The sequence below is a fragment of the Montipora capricornis genome, chromosome 12, assembly GCF_036669925.1.
Source record: "Montipora capricornis isolate CH-2021 chromosome 12, ASM3666992v2, whole genome shotgun sequence".
Classification (NCBI taxonomy): domain Eukaryota; kingdom Metazoa; phylum Cnidaria; class Anthozoa; order Scleractinia; family Acroporidae; genus Montipora; species Montipora capricornis.
In genome coordinates this window covers 14,251,061-14,272,065 of record NC_090894.1, presented here as the reverse complement: position 1 = coordinate 14,272,065, position 21,005 = coordinate 14,251,061, and the positions used below count along the sequence as shown (strand labels likewise).

At 39.9% G+C, this 21,005-nt stretch overlaps 1 protein-coding gene and 1 long non-coding RNA gene across 2 annotated transcripts; one reads left to right on the top strand and one right to left on the bottom strand.

Annotated features, from left to right (window-relative positions):
* Nucleotides 1–257: 257 nt before the first annotated feature.
* Nucleotides 258–10,489, top strand: LOC138027597 (uncharacterized). The gene is made up of 2 exons (XR_011127483.1): nucleotides 258–397; nucleotides 6,498–10,489. It is a non-coding gene; the product is annotated as an uncharacterized lncRNA (long non-coding RNA).
* A 3,449-nt stretch (nucleotides 10,490–13,938) lies between these two features.
* On the bottom strand, nucleotides 13,939–19,991 carry LOC138027595 (uncharacterized). The gene is made up of 2 exons (XM_068875142.1): nucleotides 19,629–19,991; nucleotides 13,939–17,392 (listed from the first exon to the last, which is right to left on the bottom strand). Exons 1-2 carry the CDS (start codon nucleotides 19,864–19,866, stop codon nucleotides 15,213–15,215), a joined length of 2,418 nt encoding a protein of 805 aa, XP_068731243.1. The 5' UTR covers nucleotides 19,867–19,991; the 3' UTR covers nucleotides 13,939–15,212.
* Nucleotides 19,992–21,005: the final 1,014 nt, after the last annotated feature.

Below are 21,005 nucleotides of genomic sequence, written 5' to 3'. Positions count from 1 at the left end.
TAACTGACGAATACCATTGATGTTGCTAAAAAAAATGCTTGGAAGCTTTGGACGTTCTTCCAGAGAGCTTTGGACTTTTCTAAACTGTTTGAAATAGTTAAACAAGAGAACATAGAGCCGAACTTCTTGCAATGAAATATTAATGATCAAAATATTTACTTCAGTTTCCCTGTTGGCTTAGTAACCTGGTTAACAGAGGTTAAGGTTCCTGCATTTTAACCAATCAAATCATGAGATCAACTTTGTGTAGATAAACAGTTTGTTATATACCGATTGCAACTGAATATATTTCAGTCGTTCAAGGTTCCTGGCTGCGGCCAAGGAGAGAGTGTCACCCGAGAGGTGTCTAATAACAAAGCTCTTGAAGAAGGCATCTACATCATACAATTACTTCAAGGTAAATGAGTTTTTTTCGTTTAGGGAATTGTTAAAATATCTTCTACTGGAAATCGATTTAGATAACATTTCGAGAACCTGTTGTTCGAGGTCTTTGAGCAATCGTCTTGTTTAAGTTCTTTTACGCCAATTCTGGTTTTACATTTTATCTCTTTCAAACATATGTAATTTTTATTTCCGTTGTATTTGCTCCAAGGCGCCATAGTCATTTTTCCTGCTCTGCGAGGATGTGATGATTAATGATTAGGGTTTTTTCCCTGTCTTTGATCTTGTGATTTGTTTCGTCATGATAATGTCAGCTAGAATTGCATCATTCTTGAATATGAATTAGGGGTTTTTCCCGGGTTGTCGTTTCGATTTCACAATTTGAATTCACTTACAGAACACTGAAAACTAAACAAGTTTGAGTTTGGTGTTAGATAAAGAGGGAAAAGTGAGCATTTCAGAGTGAAAGGCGATAGCTTTGTCGTTTTTTGAAACAATCGAGTGTTTTGTCATGGACCCGAGATCGGTATGCTAATGCAGCAGCCGGATGTACATGGGAGGGGTTTTCCCCTTGTCCTTTTACTTTTGTTTTTGTTCCACTCGTTCCCAGGGTCTCCACAAAGAGACCCTGGGAACGAGGTTGCTAAGTAACTTGATGTGACTGAAACGTTTCTTGAGGCGTCGTTCCTTCTAGAAAACGTTAGAATCGTGCATCTTTTTAAACGATTGAAGAAATCAACTGAGTTGTGACAGAATACCGGTAATCGAAATGTTTCCCTAAAAGCATAGTAACCGGGTTCACTGGGGCCAACATCCTTCATTTTAACCAATCAAATAGCATGGATTTAAGTAAGATTGTGCATATAGCACATTGCTACTGAATAAATATCGCCAGAGGTTCCTCGCCACGGGCAGGAATTGAATCTCAAAGGAGTATTTAATGAAAACTACCTTGAAGTAGCCCCTTTCCACTTATATTTATTCAAGGTAATTTATTTGTCACCTTAGGAATTCTGATTTCGTTGAGTGGCACGAGTAGAACCGAGTATCGATGTCCACTGATATCGCTCGATCATTTTCAACAGCTGATCAGCATGAGGATACTTCAGTGAAATTCTGTATACAAACCAGCAACATTGATCAGCAATTAGTAATCCATGTTTCTGTTCGCTATCGGTTATTTGGAAGTCTAATTTCAGCAATTTACACTCATAGCCATCCAGGTTATAAAGTCTGTAAAGCAAGCGAAAATTGTTTCAGTTTTGGTCAACTTCTTGTCTTTGTTAACACCAGATCATTGTACACCACTATCGGCGTCGTAAATTTACATGACGATATTCTCTAAAATTTTGTCTGGTTTTAAAACTTGTGAAACTGGGTTTTTTTCCCCGTTCCACTTTCATTTCAATTGTACCGGAAGCGGGGAAGAAAATATGGCGCTTCTCCATTTCGAGGATCGCGAAAGAGCAGGGACACGCGAGGGATGGGAAAACATCGGCCTGGGTCTCGCGTGTAGCAGCTCGTTCATGCGTGACATGTCGTGACCATGATTCGAAATCGCACTTCCTTGTCAGGTTTGGAGGTTGCAGGTCGCCAAAACTTGGTAATATTGGTAGAGTAAAAAGCAAGGCTACAGGTTTTTTAAAGCAGAGAATTTTGAATCATTTATTTTATTTTATTGCTTGAGTTACCGGTTTCTTTGGCAATGCCACACAGTACAAACAATTGGGAACATAAACAAGTGACGTTTTTGAGCCACAGGCGGTTACGGGAAGTGAGCTGTTTTCCTTTTTAACTTGCCTTAACACTACCACATCCGCATTGCTAGTATCTTTTCACTGTTGGAGAGGAATGGAATCTGGGAGAGACAGCTGTCCTTGCAGGTGAAAAGTCCAATCCCTATTTCCGTCCGTGACTCAAAGACGTCGTGTGCTTTAGCTTCCTAATGAAAAGCAAGACGACACAGTCTAACACTTACCCCGCTGTCTGGCTAGTACCTTACGCATGCGTGCAGCAATACCCTGGGTTTTTTCAACCCACCAACCAAGTAATAGTAGACCTGCGAGCGACCTCAGGCGGTAGTTTGTAAACTCGATCGGAACCAAAAACTTTTTTCGTAGGGTGGATTTTCCAGCAATGTTGGACGGTTGAACTTCGTAACCGGCTTTGTAGCCCTGCCTGTGTTACCAAACTGAGCCCTAACTGGGGTCCTTGACTGACACATTTATTTAAATGTGTTTTTGAAGTTTGTCAACACGAAGGAGGCGTGACTGTAATTGGACGAGCGAGACAATGCAGTCATGTCGGGACCCAGGGAAATAAAAAAATTGTCTTCAATTGTCTTTTACATTTTCCTTTTCAAACAGAAATAATTTCCGTTTCCTTCGCTCTGAGACGTGTTTTCCAGCTGTCCGGGGGTGTGATTATTAATTACGGGGTTTTCCCAATCTTGCTGAGGCTCTTATGTTGTGGTTTGTTTAGGTATGATAAATGTGAGCTAATATTGTATTTTGTATATGAATTAGGGGTTTTTCCCGAGGTGTCATTTCAATCCTACCGTTTCATAATTTGAATTCTTTTACAAAACACTACAAACTCAATAAAATGTTATGTTGTTAGCATGAGAGGGAGTTTGATATCAGATAAAGAAGGAAAATTGAGCATTTCAGAGTCGAAGGCGACAGCTTTTGAGTGATTGAATGTCGAGTATTTTGGCATGAATAGACTTGCATGCCAATGAGCTTTGAATGTGGTAAATACATGGGAGGGGTTTCCCCATGTCCTTTCCTTTCGATTTTATTTTCTACATTCCAAAAAAACAAGAATGTTCCAGCATATTTTGTAACTGATAAATGGCATTGATGTTATTTAAACACTTGGAAGCTTTGGTCGTTTGGACTTCTCTAAACTCTTTCAAATATTTAAGTAAGAGAACACATAACCGCACTTTTTTCAATGAAATATTAACGATCAAAATATTTACTTCAGTTTTTCCTGGTGGCTTAGTAACCGGGTTAACAGGGGTTAATTAAGGTTTCCTGCATTTTAACCAATCAAATCATGCGATCAATTATGTGTAGATAAAACAGTTTGTTACATACCGATTGCAACTGAATGATATTTCAGTCGTTAAAGGTTCCTGGCTGTGGCCAGGGAGAGAGTGTCACCCGAGAGGTGTGTAATAAAAAAGCTCTTGAAGAAGGCATCTCCATCATACATTTACTTCAAGGTAATTATTGTTTTCATTTAGGGAATTGTTAAAATATCTTCTGGTAATCGATTTAATTTAGGTAACATTTCGAGAACCTAGTGTTTGAGGTCTTTGAGCGATCGTCTTTTGAATATGAATTAGGGGTTTTTCCCGAGTTGTCGTTTCGATTTCACAATTTGAATTCACTTACAGAACACTGAAAACTAAACAAGTTTGAGTTTGGTGTTAGATAAAGAGGGAAAAGTGAGCATTTCAGAGTGAAAGGCGATAGCTTTGTCGTTTTTTGAAACAATCGAGTGTTTTGTCATGGACCCGAGATCGGTATGCTAATGCAGCAGCCGGATGTACATGGGAGGGGTTTTCCCCTTGTTCTTATACGTTTTTGTTCCACTTGGCAAAACACCAAGAATGTTCTAGAATGAGCGATCGTCTTGTTTAAGTTCTTTTACGCCAATTCTGGATTTACATTTCATCTTTTTTATTTCCGTTGTATTTTCTCCAAGGCGCCAGAGCCACTTTTTCCTGCTCTCCGAGGGTGTGATTATTAATTAGGGGTTTTCCCAGTCTTTGATCTTGTGACTTGTTTAGTCATAACCGGTCTATGGTCATAATAATGTGAGCTAGAATTGCATTTTGAATATAAATTAGGGGTTTTTCCCTAGTTTTCGTTTGGATTTCACAATTTATTTAATTTGAATTGACTTACAGAACATTGAAAACTAAACGAGTTGAGTTAGGTGTTAGATAACGAGGGAAAATGAGCATTTCAGAGTCAAAGGCGACAGCTTTGTCATTTTTTGAAGCAGTTCAGTATTCGGTTTGGCGTGGATGGCAGCTGGAATGTGGTAAATAAATAAGGGGGGTTTTCCCCTTGTCCTTTTACTTTCGTTTTTGTTCCTCTTTGCAAGCCACCAAGAATGTTCTAGAATTCGTGGCTAAGTAACTCGGATGTGATTGAAACGTTTCTTGAACCGTCCTGTTTCTTCCGGAGAGCGTTAGAATCATGATCATCTTTTAGATCTTTCTTAATTGATTGAATAAATCAACTGAGTTGTACAGATTATTGACAAAAATATTTATAATCGAAATCAGTGTTCATCTAAATTCCCCTAAAAGCATAGTAAACGGGTTAACTGGGGTCAAACATCCATGATTTTAACCAATCAAAGCGTGGATTTACGTAAGACTGTACTGTGTATAGCACATTGCTACTGAATAAATTTCGTCAGAGGTTCCTCGCTACGAGCAGGAATTGAATCCGAAGGGAGTATTTATTGAAAACTCACTTGAAGAAGGCCCTTTCCACTAATTCAAGGTAATTTGTGTGTTTTATCAAAGTTTACAGATTAGGAATTCTGATTTCGTTGACTGACATGCACGAGTCGAACAGTGTGTTTCGTTGTCCGCCAATATTGCTCGATTATTTTAACAGATGATAATCCTGAGGATACTTCAGTGAAATTATGTATATAAACAAGCTACATTGATCAGCAATTAGTAATTTGTTCGCTATGGTATATTTGGAATCTAATTTGATCAGTTTATAAATATAATTACCTTCAAGGCCACTTTTGGTGAACTTCGTGTCTTATTTATACCAGATCATTTTACATTTTATTTTGTATTTTATGTATATAAATACCGGCGGTGAAGTTGTAGACTTCATCAGCTGTTTACATGACGATTTGCTCTAAAATTTTGACTGGTTTTAAAGCTTGTGAAACTAGGGGTTTTTCCCAGTTTCACTTTCATTTCGATCCTATCAGAAGCGAGGAAGAAAATACTAGTATGCCGCCTCTCCATTTCGAGGATCGCGAGGTACTGGGAATAGCGAGATGTCACGCGCGAAAAAGGAGGGGCACGCAAGGGTGGGAAAACACAGATGCTAAGGTCTCGCGTGTAGCAGCCCGTTCATGCGTGACATGTCATGATCATGATTCCAAAGCGCACACGCATCTACGTAAACTTAACAAACATTCGCAGAGAAACAGGGCCACAGGATTTTGCTAAGCGAATTTTTAAAACAAATACATTATGCATTGGTTTTATTATATGATTTCTTGACTTTCAGGTTTTTGGAGTACTATAGAAACAATTAGAACAATGAACACTAACCCCTCGGTCTGCCTAGTATCTTACGCATGTACTCAGCCAAATCACCCGGGCCAGACCGCAAGTCTGTCACCTTGCTTTCAATTGTTAATGCCCTGTACACTTACAGTGCACTACCGATTTTGTCATCAAGTGAAGGAGTGTCAGAAAATAGGCCTGAAAGGCGTACAAAAGTCAAGAATGTAAAATAATGCGATTGCAAACAAATTGTCCAGTCTGTTCACAGCAATACAAATGGATGGATTAACGGTGCTGTCTACAAAAAAAAGTCAGTTTGCAATGGGCACTTTTTATTTTTATTTTGCAGCACTAGTTTAGATTTCGGGCACTCTTGAGCATCATTTCAGTTTTTGGACAAAATTTGTGCTCTTTCTTCGTATTTTGAGCTGACGTAAAGCAACATTTTGTCTTCAAGAACAGTTTTCGGCAAACAGAGACTCTTTCATTCTATCATCTTGAAATTGAATAATTGAACACGGATAAACCTACACTGTTGAAAAGAGCCTTATTTGATGTCAAGCAATTTGAAAACATGTCATTTGCCGATTCTTGGGTAAAAAATTAGAATACTCTCGAAAATCTTCAAAATTTTAGCAACTTTCAAGCAATATTTCTAAATTTCCAGCACTATTTGGGCATTTCCTTTTGCCATTTTTGAACTACTTTGCGATTTCTCCTTGCGCTATCAGGAATGGCCTAGCTGCGAAACGAGCGTCAAAACTGCAATGGGATTGGGGAAATTTCTCCCCGCCTTTTTTCACTTACCTATGCATTCGATGTTCGATTATTTTAGCAGGTTGTCCTGAACAAAGCGGGCCGTAAGGGCCCTGCTTTCCAAGTTGGAAGGTTGCCGGGCCTCTGCCTTTCAGGGAGATGGTTGTGGAAATTAAAGATGAACAAGTAAACTTGTCTAAGGTCATTATCATTGTGAATGATGAGTTGGCTGGGGCCTTACGTCAGACCTTCAAGTCCATGTGGGACAACAAATTTGGGCCTGGTGAACTTTGGGATGATTCAGAGATTGTGAGAAAGTCGTTTCTGGCGAAAGAAGGTGGCTCAACTAAAGTTCCCACGGAGAAGTCGTATTTGGAATGGGATTGCATCAACTTGGCAAATGCGACCATTTTTGCCACATCGTTTGCTTTGCCAGACAGCACCGGCCATCCCAAGACTCTCAACGATTTATATGTAAAGCCACGACGTCTACCCCGCGAATGTTTTCACTCTTCAGTAGTAAGCCCATCCGGAAACAAGGCCGAAACCTTCGCTCTCGCGATTGACCAAATTCGCCGTCTGAGAAATTCGGTTTATCACCCAGGCAGTTCTAAAATGGACAGGGCAACATTTTACCAGTTCATCAAGCGCGCCAAGGAAGCATTACAGGCACTTGGACTCAGCTCATCCTACATTGAAGAAATAGAAAATTTACAAGAGTCGGAATTTCCTACAAGGGAAGTCAAAAAGGAGAGGCGAGAGAAGAACTTTTACAAAGTGGCCACTGTTGTTTTATTATCTTAGGCCGATTTATTCTAAGCGACTGCAAAGAGAAAAAGGGAAAACTTAGCCAGTCGGCATCGTAATGTTGCTTTCAACTTTTTCAAGTTCAAAGTATAAAAGTCTGCAATGCCCGCCTATATGCGCCGCAATTCGTAACTTCTCTGAGAACTATGCCAGCTGGACTTTGGGTTCCTTGTGGATTTAACCCCGCATATGCAAACGTGTTTCCGGCTGTCGATTGGGCTCAAAAAGACCTTTTGCTTTGACATCAAGTTGAACAAAATGAATTTACTTTAAAGTGTGCAAATTTTTTTTTTTTTTGCATTCTCAAAAGAATCTTCACATGGTCCACACAGCATCAGCAAGAAAAAAAATGCGATTGAACAGAAATGCATTTTTCATACAATGATTTCACTGATTTTTGCAATGCACCTCTTGCACTGATCAAGAGGACCGGATTGGTCAAATTTCAGGTTTGTGAGGTACATTCACGAAAAAGTATACAGTTTTCTTGAAGTCATAAATCATCTTTTTCTTCCTACGTTCACCGCAAAGAGGAGTGCGAAGACCAATTGGAAATTAAGAATAACAGCGAGAGAAAGAGCAAACGAATCGATCCAGGAAGATTCGCATTATACTAATTAACTTGATTGATGACAATTAGAATAACTCAATCGTATAATTCTTTAAAGTGTTTGAATAGGAAAATTATCACAGTAACTAATACCCGTTTTAGAAAAAGTGTTTAGACCGCAATTCAGTGCTAAACCCGGTGTTATTACAGTTGAGCCCACGTTTCAGCGGTGTTCGTTTCAGAGCGCGCGGAAGCGAGGCTTTTGGGTTAAAATTCGATCAGATATTGTTGGTTTTCACGTGACGTCATCAAAACTAAAAAAATAAGGAATTATCAATCCTTTTGAGATTTTAGTTTAGTTAGTTATTAGAATATCTGAAGACTTATCTTTTCACAAATTTTCAGTTTGTTAGAGTTTTTCGTCTTGTGATAAAGCAAGGTTGAATTTCTGAGTTTTTGCGTGACACAATATTAAAAGTGTGGTCGAGAATGCTATCACGTAGGTTAAAAAAGTGACTTATCCGCTGAGATTTTGCAATCTGAACAGTCCTTGTATAAGAATAATTACTCATATAGATGTTTATGAGCCCTCAAAAGATGACTACTGGCTGTTTATAGCAAAACGTGACGACAAATGTTGTTAGCTTCCGGCCGCCATTTTTGGGACACAAACATGGTGTCTCCATACAAAGCCTTATTAATTTGAGTAAAACATTTCTTCGAGTATCTCCTGCACGAAACATCGCACAGATCTGAACCTTTGCGAGACTGTTTGAATATTCATCTCCTTTTATCTTCTTTGATTCTTGACTTTATTTATTGAATGGTTTTGATGATGGTGTGACAGTGAAAACCGGCAGTAGCGAAGAGTGAGAGATTTAGAGCGCGAAATACGAAATAAATAATCAGTTCTTATCCAGAATTTACGTTTTTCTCAGAAGAAGATAAACTGCAGTTGTTGAATGGAAGCTGCCCTTGATAGTTTCGCACATTTGGGGTTGTGACTTCGGTTAGCACTGTCATAATATGCTCGGACAAAGGACTGGAACTAGTGTTGATGTCTTTTCCCGCTCTAGTCCGCCATCTTGTATATTAGCTAAGGTACTCGACCAAGGTACTCTTTGATTGAAAACGTTGTGTTATCACATACGTCTGCGTGGTCTTTTTACTAGCACATCCATATGCTATACAGTGCCTTGCCATACTTTTCATGATAAAATTAGGCCAGACAAACCTCAAATTACTCGGAAAAAAAAGCGGAGAAAATAGTCAAGAATTAAGAAATAACATGGTTCTTCGATAAGAAATGCTTGTACCCGAAACGCCCTCTGAAACTAACACCGCTGAGACGTGGGCTCAACTGTCATAACAGCTATTTGTTAAATTGTTAGTTTTTGCCACCATGTCAATGTCACAGAATGTCCCTCCTCTTTTTGATCCATTACGCTTCCATCCTATTAAAATGTTTTACGCTACAGAAACGTACAACAAATGGAGAATCGTACACTGGTCGAAATTTTAGATCTGATCGGCAGAAATTAGTCTAATGGACTTACAGAGAATGCGCAACTTATCAAAACAAAACAAATTTCTCAGTAAGTTAGTGAGTTGGTTAAAGCTTAATAATTTCACCAAGGCTAGGTATTGAACGCTTCTACTTCTAACCTGGAAAGGAAGAATGCAGCATTGAAATGCCGCCTGGCTAAATTTTCCATTTTTCTCTGTATAATAATATAGTACAGTGTTAGTAATTGAACTTGCTCTATCGCACTTTAACTGCGACTATTAAAGGTAAGGAAGATGAAAAGCTTTCCAGCTTACCGGCGGAACAAAAGTATTGTTTATACTGCGAACATTGCCTTGATCACTTCACAGATCCATGCATTTCCTTACATGCCTATGCAAGGCCCCACAGCTGCTGTCGAGGTCTTGTGCTTTACAGCTGCACTGTGCATTGACTTGGGTAAGCCATGATTATGACTCCGTAAAAGGACGAAAGCACTTTCCGTGGCTTCCCAAGGATTTGCTCTGGTTGAAGGCTGTGTACATGGTTAAGGCGACTACTATTGCATGGGTTAGTGGTAGTGGTCAGTGGTGTTCGCAAGTGAAACATTACTTGAGAGACAAAGTGAGGGTTTTAACATCAGAGATTTTAGCGCCACTAGGTCTTTTCCACATGCATTTCCAAGCGTTGTGCTTAAAACTGCTTATTGCATAGACTTGGCTTGGCCATGGTTATGACTCCTTATAATCGTAAGGACGAACCCGACATTCATGGCTCTGCAAGGATGTGCACAGGTAGTAAGCTTGGCGCATGCGTGATTGGCCACATGATGAATGCGCCATTAGTGATTGGCCTTAAGTGCGTCAGAGTTAGAGTTGAAATGTTTGTTTGTCGTAATGTATCTGTAGAACGTTAAAACATTGCAGTCGTTTCGTCTGAAGTCGGCCACAACTCGGCCCTTAATGTAATATATCTTTCATTAGTTTACTCATAAAAAAAGAAAAAGAATAAAAAAAAATTTAAAAAAGAAAAGCAGAAAAAAAATTTGAAAAAGAAAAAGAATAAAAAAAAATTAAAAAAAGAAAAAGAAAAAAAAAATTGAAAATGAAGAAAAAATAAAGAAAAAAAAGAAACTAACGTTAATAGAACCTTTAGAAAGGTTCATTGTGACTTTGTATTTTGTTGTTAATAAAGTATTTTAAAAAGTCGATCACTCGTCTCATAACTTAATATAGAGGCTCCTTAAAACGATTTTGTGTGACCAAGATAGCCAGTAGTAGTTGAACATGTTGAAAATTGCTGGCAAAAACGACCAGCTTAAGGGAACAGATTGCATTCCATGCCTACTCCACAATCATTCTTATTTGGAAACAGAAGTCACAAGGACGCATACGTTTTCAGGGTTCTCTCTAGGATTTATCGTTTGGAGGAGAAGTCCCGAGTGGCCAATGGCCACGAGCTTCCTGGGGGGGTCCGGGGGCATGCCCACCCCCTCCCCCCCACCCCCATGAATATTTTTAAATGAATATGCACTGTGATTCTGGTTCATTTTGAGACACAATTTTGAGAAATATTACATTGGTATTTTATTACATTTATTTCTTGGTTGACTTGTGCTAGTCGATGTTGTGCCAACCTTTTCTGGTGGTTGCACTGCACAAATCAAAATCATATTCTGATGATGTGTGTACGTCAGCGTTTCCTTTCCGTGGTTTTCTGGTGACAAAGTTTTCCATGCTGTCCCTAATGTATTTAACCCATAAGCAGAATGTACAGTACAATAACCCATCCTGCTGTAAGGCCAGCAGTTTGTAATGCTCCATGTTCCTTGTCATATAGTGTCCCTCGAGAGGGAATACATACTTCATGTGCGCTGACCTTGTCGCGTCTGGAAGATTTTTCCGATATAGTTACTTATATACTGTAATGATGAAATAATTTGGTGGGGGGGGGGGGGGGGGGAACCTTCTACCCCTCAAATACCCTAGATAGAACCCTGTTCTTTGTAGGATAAAGTTAGTCTTGGTGAGATGTGAGCAAGTTATATAATTACTTGGGATACCTAAAGTTATACCAAGCCATGAGGTGAAAATGGACATGAAATGAACGTTTACGGCGGTGATTCTTCGTTGCTCGATTTAGAATTTACGATAGCACCATATTGCATTGACCATTTTTGTTGATAGCTGTAGATGGTTTGCCCCCTTAATTTTTAGATTAAGATGGTTTTCAAGGTCAATCGCGTCTTTTTGGACGCCTAAAAAGTACACGAAGTCGAGTGACGATAGTGGTAGACCCACAGAGCGTTATTTCTTAACAAGTAATTCCACAAACCCACCATATTGAGATTTCAAGACAAGTTGACGAATTTACTTTGCAATCACTGGCGTTTAAGAGTGTACTCTTAAACAAATCGCGTGGTCATGTTTGCAAGATACTACATTGAGAACAAAACGATTTTCGAACCCCTCCACAAGTGATCCCAAAACAAAAGCTGCCCCGAGTTTCAAGTTTAGGAATATATGGGATCAAGAGAGTAGGAGGTAAGAAAGCAAGTGCCCATGCCCATCATAGTTTTTAAAAATCTATTTTTAGTTTCGCAAAGCTATTTTAAGTTTTCGTTCCCAATGCTGCTCATATTTAAAATTTTATTCCGTCATTACAACTGGCCAATCAGGTGCTTCTCAAGAAATAGCTGGGTAGCTAAAATTAGATTTTAAAAAAAATATCATTGAAAGAGGCCCATTTATGGGGGATCCATTCTGTTACCTTATCCTCTCTTGATGGGATGGGGTGTCGTGAAAAAAAAAAAAGAGCTGATCAGGGATAGTATATAGTATAGAGATGGAAGGGGGGAGAAGTAGAAAAAAGAAAGAGATCGAGGTTAGGAGTGAAGGGAAGAGAAAAAGAGGAAAGAGAGGGATGAAAGAAAAAAAAAGAGACTGAGTGGCTTCATAGCTCAGTTGGTAGAGCATTCCATTGGCATCGCAGAGGTCCTTGGGTTCGAACCCCCCTTTACAGCGGAAGACCTTAGACAGCAATGACCAGAACCAAGGTTGCTGACCAGCGGTTTTCGTTAAAACAATGGTTTGCTGGGGGTGCTCAGTCTCGCGGGCTCAGAAAACCTGGTTGTGGTCATTGTTATTTAAGGTTTTTCCTTTGAAGACGCCTAAAACTTTCCGGCGTCTATAGCTATAACAGACAATTGCTTACATGTAAATCATCCAAATTAGGTCGAGGATCACTTCAATCTTTGTCTATAACCCATATTTCAAATACATATTTCTTTCAGAAGAGGTAAGATTAGGAACTCGATAGAGCTAAATTTTGTCAACGTGATTTAATTTTCAAATGCAACTATTAATGGTAAAACGGTGTAACGTACCAGTGGAAAAGATAGTAGGTTGATTTAGTAACAGAACAGGAACCTCAGTTGACGACGGGAGAGCGCTAGGAATCCGTGCACACGGCAACACGGCGAGAGGTACTGAAATTTGAATTGACCAATCAGAATTCAGCGAGCGGGAAAAACTGTGCTATCTGACGTCACGTCAATTGTTCCCAATTAAAGGGCCACTTTTTTGTCAACAACCTTTAGCTTCAAAACTGGGTTGCCAGCGAGCGGCGATTAGAACGTCAGCTGTTGTGTTTTGGCTGTTATTTGTTTTTTTCTAACTATTTTAAGATGAATTCAGACTAGTATTTTCGAATAAAGTGTAAGAAGACGTCAAAACTCTTTTGATGATGTATTTGTTTGTGTTATCTTCGCGAAGAAAAGACTTTGATGGCGTCCTTTCGACAGGAAAGATTGACAACAACGTTGTTTACGCACAGAAATTCACCGTTTCTGGTGAAAGGGCAAAGGATTGACAGGATAGCTCAGTTGTGACTGCCAAGCGCACTGTGGGCGCGGGTTTCGTATGCACGGATAGTCTGGATTCTACACTAATCTGACCTAATATGGACATTTTTCTGTGCATGCTGTCGTCAACTGATGTTCCCGTTCTGTTGCTAAATCAACCTAATAAGCTGTACTGAGTTACTAGGTAACTGGCGAAAGCATCCGACTGAAGTTACGGTCGTCGTTGGTTCGAATGCTGCCAAGGATGTCCTTTGCCCCGTTGCCAAGCAACTAGCTTAACCGTCTTTATTTGATTTTATTTGAGTTTTCCCAGGATGGTGGGGGTCATTAACAGAGCGTGGGGCCAATTACAGAGTAGGCTTATCAGGAGGCTTATTTAGCAACAGAACGAGAACGTCAGTGGCGACCTCGCGCAGAGCAAAAATGAGAATTCAGAACCGAGAAGAAAAGAGTGGATTCTACTTTATTCTGAATTCTCATTGGTATTTTTTCTTCCAACTTCCATATGTACTTGAACACATACACCTTATTCCAAAATGGTCGCTATTTTAGTATTCTTTTAATTCCGTACAAATTGGCCCATTTGGCCTCGCTTTTAAACGTAGAATTCAAAAGAATATTTAACCTTGAGCGAGGCCAAATGGGCCAATTTGCAATCAAGCAAAAGAATACTAAAATGGCGGCCAGTTTGGAATAAGGTGTATGGAAACTGGAAGAACTAAAACACGACGCAATCAAATGCAAGCAGAAAGTCGAATTCCGACACGCACGACAGGGAAAATCAATGAGACAAGATCTATTACCGAGATAGTTTTATTGAATATTATTGAAGCCAAAGACCGGTCGAATGAACCCATCCTTTACAGTAACTTATGCAACCGCCACGAAAAGGTAGAGGGTATGAAATCTAATGCACTGCGAAAATATTAAAACTACAAGTAATTTCGTGATGAAAGTGTTCTAAGACCCATTTGCGTCATAAATCAGTTTTTAACTTCCATTGGGTGCGTGCGCATTAGGAGTCTTAACAAGAAATCGTTACATTTATTTGCTTCTCGATTTAAATGAAAACAAACAAGTCACTGTTAGGATAACACTTAACCATAACAAACGGACTTCAATTTTACTAAACGCAACTGCATGTATATCTTTAAATGACTTTGAACTCAACGCATGTCGCATTCGCTATTGGAACGATAAAATCGTTTATCACAAAGAATCTAAAGCTTACTCTCGACGAAAAGAATCATGATGGAAACAAATCACACTTTTTTAACATAAAAGAGGTTTTTTATCTCAGCAAAAATAGACCTTTCCAAGAACAAACCGGGTAAATAACTGACCGGCACAAATTAACTTCTTCGCCCCAATTGAGGACTCGGAGCTGCTGATAGGATTTATTTTTTTTCCCGCAGTTGAAAGCAAATTCATTTATCTGAGCATTTTACTGGCAAGCAATGCCATGTGCTTGGATGCTGCTGGTAAGACTAAAAATAGTCAGCAAACACTCCAAAAAAATTTCTGTGAACACATACTAAAACTCAAAAGAGATATGTCTTTGTCTGTTTAAGGCTATTTGTCGTTACGTTCTCCTACGGGGTCAAATTAATAATTTTGATTTGTGTACAGAATTTACTGCTGAATTTAGACTTCATGCTACTTCTCCTGAAGATTTGGTGAAACGATTACATGGAATGACTCTTCCTGCAGAAACAAGATCATTCAATTGACGAATTTCTCTAACCCTGCTAGCAGAGCCTTTTCTTACGGTACATATGCTTTGTATGAAGGAAAGAGATAAAAGAGGCTCTGCTCGCAGGGTGACTTTCTCTCAGATTGGATTGTTTTAGGCTTCTTTAATTTTGATAACTTTAAACAGGATAATTAGGTTTTGTTTGCCTCTTGACAAAAACCAAAATTTGAATTTTCGCTCATTGGCAAGTAACACTGCTACTCTTTACACGCTCAATGATATCATCATAGTTATCATCCTCATTTTCATCGTCATCGTCAATATCATTGTCATCTTCTCCTTTCCCGCTATCGCTGTCGCCATCATCATCATCAACAATCATTCGCTGATATACAAGACCAGATAGGATCCCATGAGCAGAGCAAATGACGACATAATATGCCACAAATCATGATAATCGAAAAATTCCAAAAGAGCGCAATCTTGGTTGAGGTCTCGTGATTCCGCGGGAGTTTCCACTTTATTCGTGGTTGGCTTGGCGGAGAAAACCCACACAGCTGTACCCATGACACCAAGCGTGACGAGAACATATGAACCTTGGAAAATGCGAAACACAACTTTTCGTATTGTCCAATGAGATCGCTCGCTTCTCCAAAACCGAACGATGACTTTGCCCGAAATGGACAGCAAAGAAGTGAAAATACAACTGAATAAAAATAAGTTCGGGAAATCTCTTTTCTCCAAAGCTGGTAGGACGATAGCGACAGCCGACAATGCAATGATGAAGAAAATAATTTTGATTAAAGTGTCGAAGTTTGTTAAATCTCTGTAACTCGACACATTGAAAAACAGTTTCTTTCCCGCCCATGAAAATGTTATCAAGAAGTATGCCACAAGACAAACGATCAACAAAATTTTCATCGCCAAACCCAAGCTGTGGCTATCTGAATAGTATAGAGAGCCAAAGTAATTGAAAACGTACAAAGGAACAATGAAGAAAAGGAAAAAGTTATTGGATTCAACCGGCTGCAGTGTTTTGCCATGTATGGCGCATTCCTTATAACTCGTCCCATTGTAGAGCGAGAGCACAATTAATCCCGCGATAACGAACATAAATGCGGTATCAAATTGGAATGTTAACTTCGTTGGGCAAAAATGGTACAACATGGAAAAACAGCCTTCGAATATGAATGCCCAGGCAAAAGCGTACCCAATGGAGAAAGTGTATTTTCGTTTATGCGCTTCGGCGTACAATAGTACGGCTTCATTGCCGTTCGGTTGGAAATGTGGCACAGACATGTTGGCTAAATGAGCGTCGATGCAAGGGCATTTAATGCAATGATTTGGGAGTTCATCTTCACCTTCGGGTAATCGAGATCTTGATCTTCTGTTGCCAGCAAGTCTGTGGCACCACGCCAACAATTCGGCTTCCATAACCCACACAGACCATGCCAGAATTAGCCCGTGGATCATGTACGCAAGGTTGCTTATCATGAGGTTGAACGGAATGTTGTAGCCAGAGACTCTGTAACAAAAATCGTTGTAATAACACCTGTCTCGATCACCGTCAGAGATCATCAGCTTCCAGTCCTCAAAGACAAACTGGAACGCGCCAACCAACAGAACGAAGCCGACGATGCATGTTGTATAGGAAAACGTCTTTGGCCCTCGCGTAAACCAGTGTCCTATCAAAACCATTTTCATAGCTTCATAGAGCTCCTTCCACGTTATAGGCTTCCTTTGTTGAACTCCACGTACCAGCGGCTGTAATTCATCCGGTCTGCCAGCTTCACTCCCTCGCCAACAACATGAAAAAAAGCTTTTTAGATTATCTTTGAAACGTGAAGAGGCAGACGACGCCGTAAGGGAACTTAAGCTGTCTGAATCGATGGGGTTATTTCCTTGTAGCATTATATACGGGTCCCTAAAGCACAACAAGGCCCACAGAAAAACCAGAATTCCACCAAAGAACGATAAAAAGGTCAGAAAACAGAGTGGTTTTGCGTAATCATAATCAAAGGAACTCTCTAGTGTTAACTTCACGGTCTTTGAAAGAGCTGGACTACTAGGATTTTTTAATGCCACACCAATATATCTGAAGCCCGTGGTTGTTAGGGCTGGCCTTGAAGCCTTTGACAGAGTTATCCTTCCCTTTTTATTAAATGTAAGCCGAAGGGAAGACCCCGTGTAGTCCAGATATTTCGTGGTTGCCGCTTGTTCGCAGACATTTGACACTTTTAAGTAGGCTAAAGAAGTTGAGCTCGACAACACGGTAATGTCAAGTTGCCTCTTGGACACACTACTAGTTTGATTAAATTTAAATAGTGTAGGTGTTTCCGTGGCATTGAAAGTCACTGGTGCATTAAGTGTAATCGCAGTTATGTTGTCAGATATTTCAGCGCTGTAACGCAGATTCGTTGTTCCCGTAAACAGCATAAAATACTTTCGCCCAGAAGTTTGAGGGCACAAGGTTATTGCAGTTCCTGGTCCATTGGCAGATATATCCAGATGACCTATGGAGGCATCGTGCGAATCAAATATGGAGATATGAAGAGAACCTGGAAAAAAGCAATAAAGGAGCAAAATCAATGATTAGTTGAAGAAGACTTTAGGGTAGAAAGACCAGCACTTTTATTCGTGCATTGTCTCGGAACATTACATCTAGCCCCCATTCTTGATTAATGAAACATGTGACTCCTAAAGTAAACCAGAAAAAAAATTTGTCGGCCCAACGTACACGTTGTTGTAAATAGGTACTTGGCATTTAGGACTTCAGAATCAGTGTTGTCGTGTTAAATTCCCTGATAAGTCATGTCAGGAGCTCTTGACTAGGGGCGAACAACAGCCATATATTCACGTCACAGCGTTTTCACATGCAAACCAATTTCTTTTTAGTTTGAACTTGTCGTGAATGATACTCTCACAGGAGCCCGATGACCAATCACAAGAAGCTAACTTGACTTCATAGCGACTTCCAACCGGAACTGCCTCTGTTTTTTTTTTTTGTTTGTTTTTTTGGCGGAAAACCGAAGGTAGTATAAAAATAGATCGGTCTGTAAAAATACCTTGACAGTATAGGAGTTATTCGCTCCTAGTCATGGGCATAGGTTACGTTGTCAACGGTTTTTATGTTACAACTGGGAAACATGCGACAAGCAAACGTGACGGAAATCACAGTGTTTGAAAGAGAATACGGTCAGGCTTTCAAATTCCTAAAGCGCGTGCTAATTTTAAAAACAGAATATTGTATATTTTCTCCCAGCAAATCCTCTTAAAAAGCCTGGGGAACTTGTGGCATAATCATACACCCCGTACCTGAAGGTAAGAAACAATCACTGGTCAAAATTATTTTCTGGCCCGGGTTGCTCGACGCTTAGCCTGCGAACGCAGACGTATTTCCGGCGGTCGTTTCTCTCCCCCAATGATATCATCATAGTTATCATCCTCATTTTCATCGTCATCGTCAAGATCATTGTCATCTTCTCCTTTCCCGCTATCGCTGTACTCTATGGCCTAGTATCTACAGCGATTGGTTTCATCACGGCATGATACAATCTCATCCCCAGACTGCTCGCAGTCCCTTCTGAGTTAAGCCTGTTCCTAACGTCGTGCTACTGCCGTGCCGAACTCAAATGAATTTGGCTCGGCTGTGGTACGACGATCTCACGACAGTGCTTTCAAACGTCGAACCTAATCCCGGAACCTAGTACAGTCGCGCCAAATTCAAAAGACCAAGCAAACCATCCATCCAGCGCAATAGTGATCAATAGTATGCAAATAATACAAAATACATATAATTAATTTATGAATTGAGTTCGGTGCAACAATAGTGCGCCGTTCGAAACCAAGTCGTGCTACTGCCGTGCTAAGTAATCGTACCGAATGGAGGGTGTAAACTGCAGGTCGCTGGTTCGAGCTGCAGGTCACTGTTTCACCAAAGCTGAAACAACCCAACACTTTACTAATGCTAACATTAGGCCTAAGAAAACAATGTTAGTCTAAGGGACGTTTTGTGCGCTCTCGTTTTGTGCGAGGCTTACACACGTAGGGGAGAATGGTGATTGAGCAAAGATTTGCTCAATCACCATTGTCCCCTCGGCTCGCTTGCGTGACCAAAGCGGGTGGTTCGACTAACTCAGAAGGTACTGCGAGCAGTCTATCTCTTCCCCAGAGTCCGCTTTTTTTTTTAGTCAGCACCAAGAACACGGACTCTGGCCACTTCTAATTTAATTTGTGTCCGTGGTCTTGGTGCTGACCAAAAGAAAAGTGGTCTCTGGGGACGAGATTGAGCATGATACTGACCAATTTATTAAAGTGGGCTTCGAGCAATTCTACCCTGTAAGGCGCTGTCGTTTTTACCAAAACTATCCAATTTCTTTTTAATCTTTGCTAACCTGCTAAGATGGCCTAGTAAACAATGACAACGACAACTAATGTAAACATAAAAAAAAATTAAAGTTTTACGTGCAATATGCATGTTCAACGTGATCGACCGTGACCTGTAACGCACACTCTTGAGAGTGAAAGCGGAAGTTTTACGTTGTTTTCAACTTGATCACGATTTTGCAAGTTTCCAACTTTTGTCTTTACCGATTTGTGTATATTGCAATATGATCGTGAGACATTTTTTAACTATTACTATGATAAACATACGTAACATACTCTACTCCAGAGATCGTACGTGAACTCTGTGTATATTCCCTGAACAGATCGACGTTTTTCGAAATTTTTTCGCAATACAATTGTAGCGCTAAATGTTGTTACAGTAAATCGTAATTTTCAATGCTCTCTTACCGTTTGGTTGTCCAAAAGCTCTGACTTTGAGTCGAAGAAAACTGTAGCTCTTGTCTGTTGTAACGGTGCAGAAATGAGAATGACCTCTGGAGGATGGAAGCTGCTGAGTGAAGGAGTGTGTTGGTACGGCTTGTAGTGATTCGTGCGACGAACCTTGAAAATTGCAATGATAAACTAGGCCTGAAGTTAACGGAGCGTAGATAAAAAGTATCCATCGTATTAAGCCAAAGCGGTGCATGCTTCCCGGGAAATCTTAGAATCTTGACTGAAGTGAAGTAACGATTTTCTTTTCTCATTTATATGCGAGCAAAGCATGTGACACTCCGCTTAAAAATCCCCCTTACGTCATACTTCTGTATTTGATTTAAAACGTCAACTCAAAAAAAGGATAAACTGAAAAAATGCAAAGAAATATTAATTGCGTCTCTTGTTGTTGATCCTCTCATCGCCTGATCTGTCGAAATCAGCTCAAAAATCATATTTTAAAATGCATTACTGTAGTTTGTTTTTAGTAGGAGCGTTAGGTTAATGTCACGCAATTTTGGATTAAATGACAGCTTGGACACCTTTGGTGCGTCATATGACTCCAATCACTTTTTTTTTTCGTATCCAATCCGCCTTCGTTATTCTGCCGAAAGGACTGGATCGAACGAGAACGCGTTACCCAGTGCCAGAATAGATGAGCGACGTTTCCCGTCAAACAACAACACAATGCAGAGACAAAGATGGCAGACAACCCCGCTGGGATCCTGGAACCCTTAGCCTATACCAGAGCTAGTTTCAGCTGGATTTCGCTACCCTATACTAGAGCAAACTCCCCGAATCGCTCCTATCCTAGAGTAGCTGTTTTCCAGAAAGTGAGGTCACTAGCACAGTCTATATCATCTAAAGCAAAGCCAAAACAAAACCTTAAACCACAATCACTTGGCATTGAAGAGGCTCGACATAGAGCGAAATTAATCTGCCAAAACTTTTTCAATACTTCTTCTTTTTACCGAAGTTTTAAAGAACATTTTAAAAGAAATTTTAGAAGATCTTCACAGGAGCCAAGAGTTTGGAGTGTCGAAGAGATAAACACAAGGTTAAAACATGGTTTCGCACTTCTTTCTTAAAAAGGATTTATTTATACTTGTCCAGCAATGCGAAGCACGTACGTACGCATTATCAAGACAATAAATTGTTTAATTTTAACCAGTATTAATACCACCGATTTCCGTCTGAATCCCGATTTTTGACAGTTAATAATAGCTAGAAGCGTTTTACGATAGTCATCTATCAACGCTGTTGAGGCTGAGTCGTGAAAATTTAAACTTGCCGATTTCATTTTTTTATATTTTTGAGTAGCAATTCCTGGTTTCCTTAGTCTTGACAAAATCT

Bases quoted from the DNA above. Each gene is read 5' to 3' on its own strand.
- LOC138027595 (XM_068875142.1), bottom strand. From the start codon at position 19,866: ATGCACCGCTTTGGCTTAATACGATGGATACTTTTTATCTACGCTCCG. The intron at 17,393-19,628 runs GTAAGAGAGCAT...GCTTTTTTCCAG, and splicing joins AGCTTTTGGACAACCAAACG to GTTCTCTTCATATCTCCATA.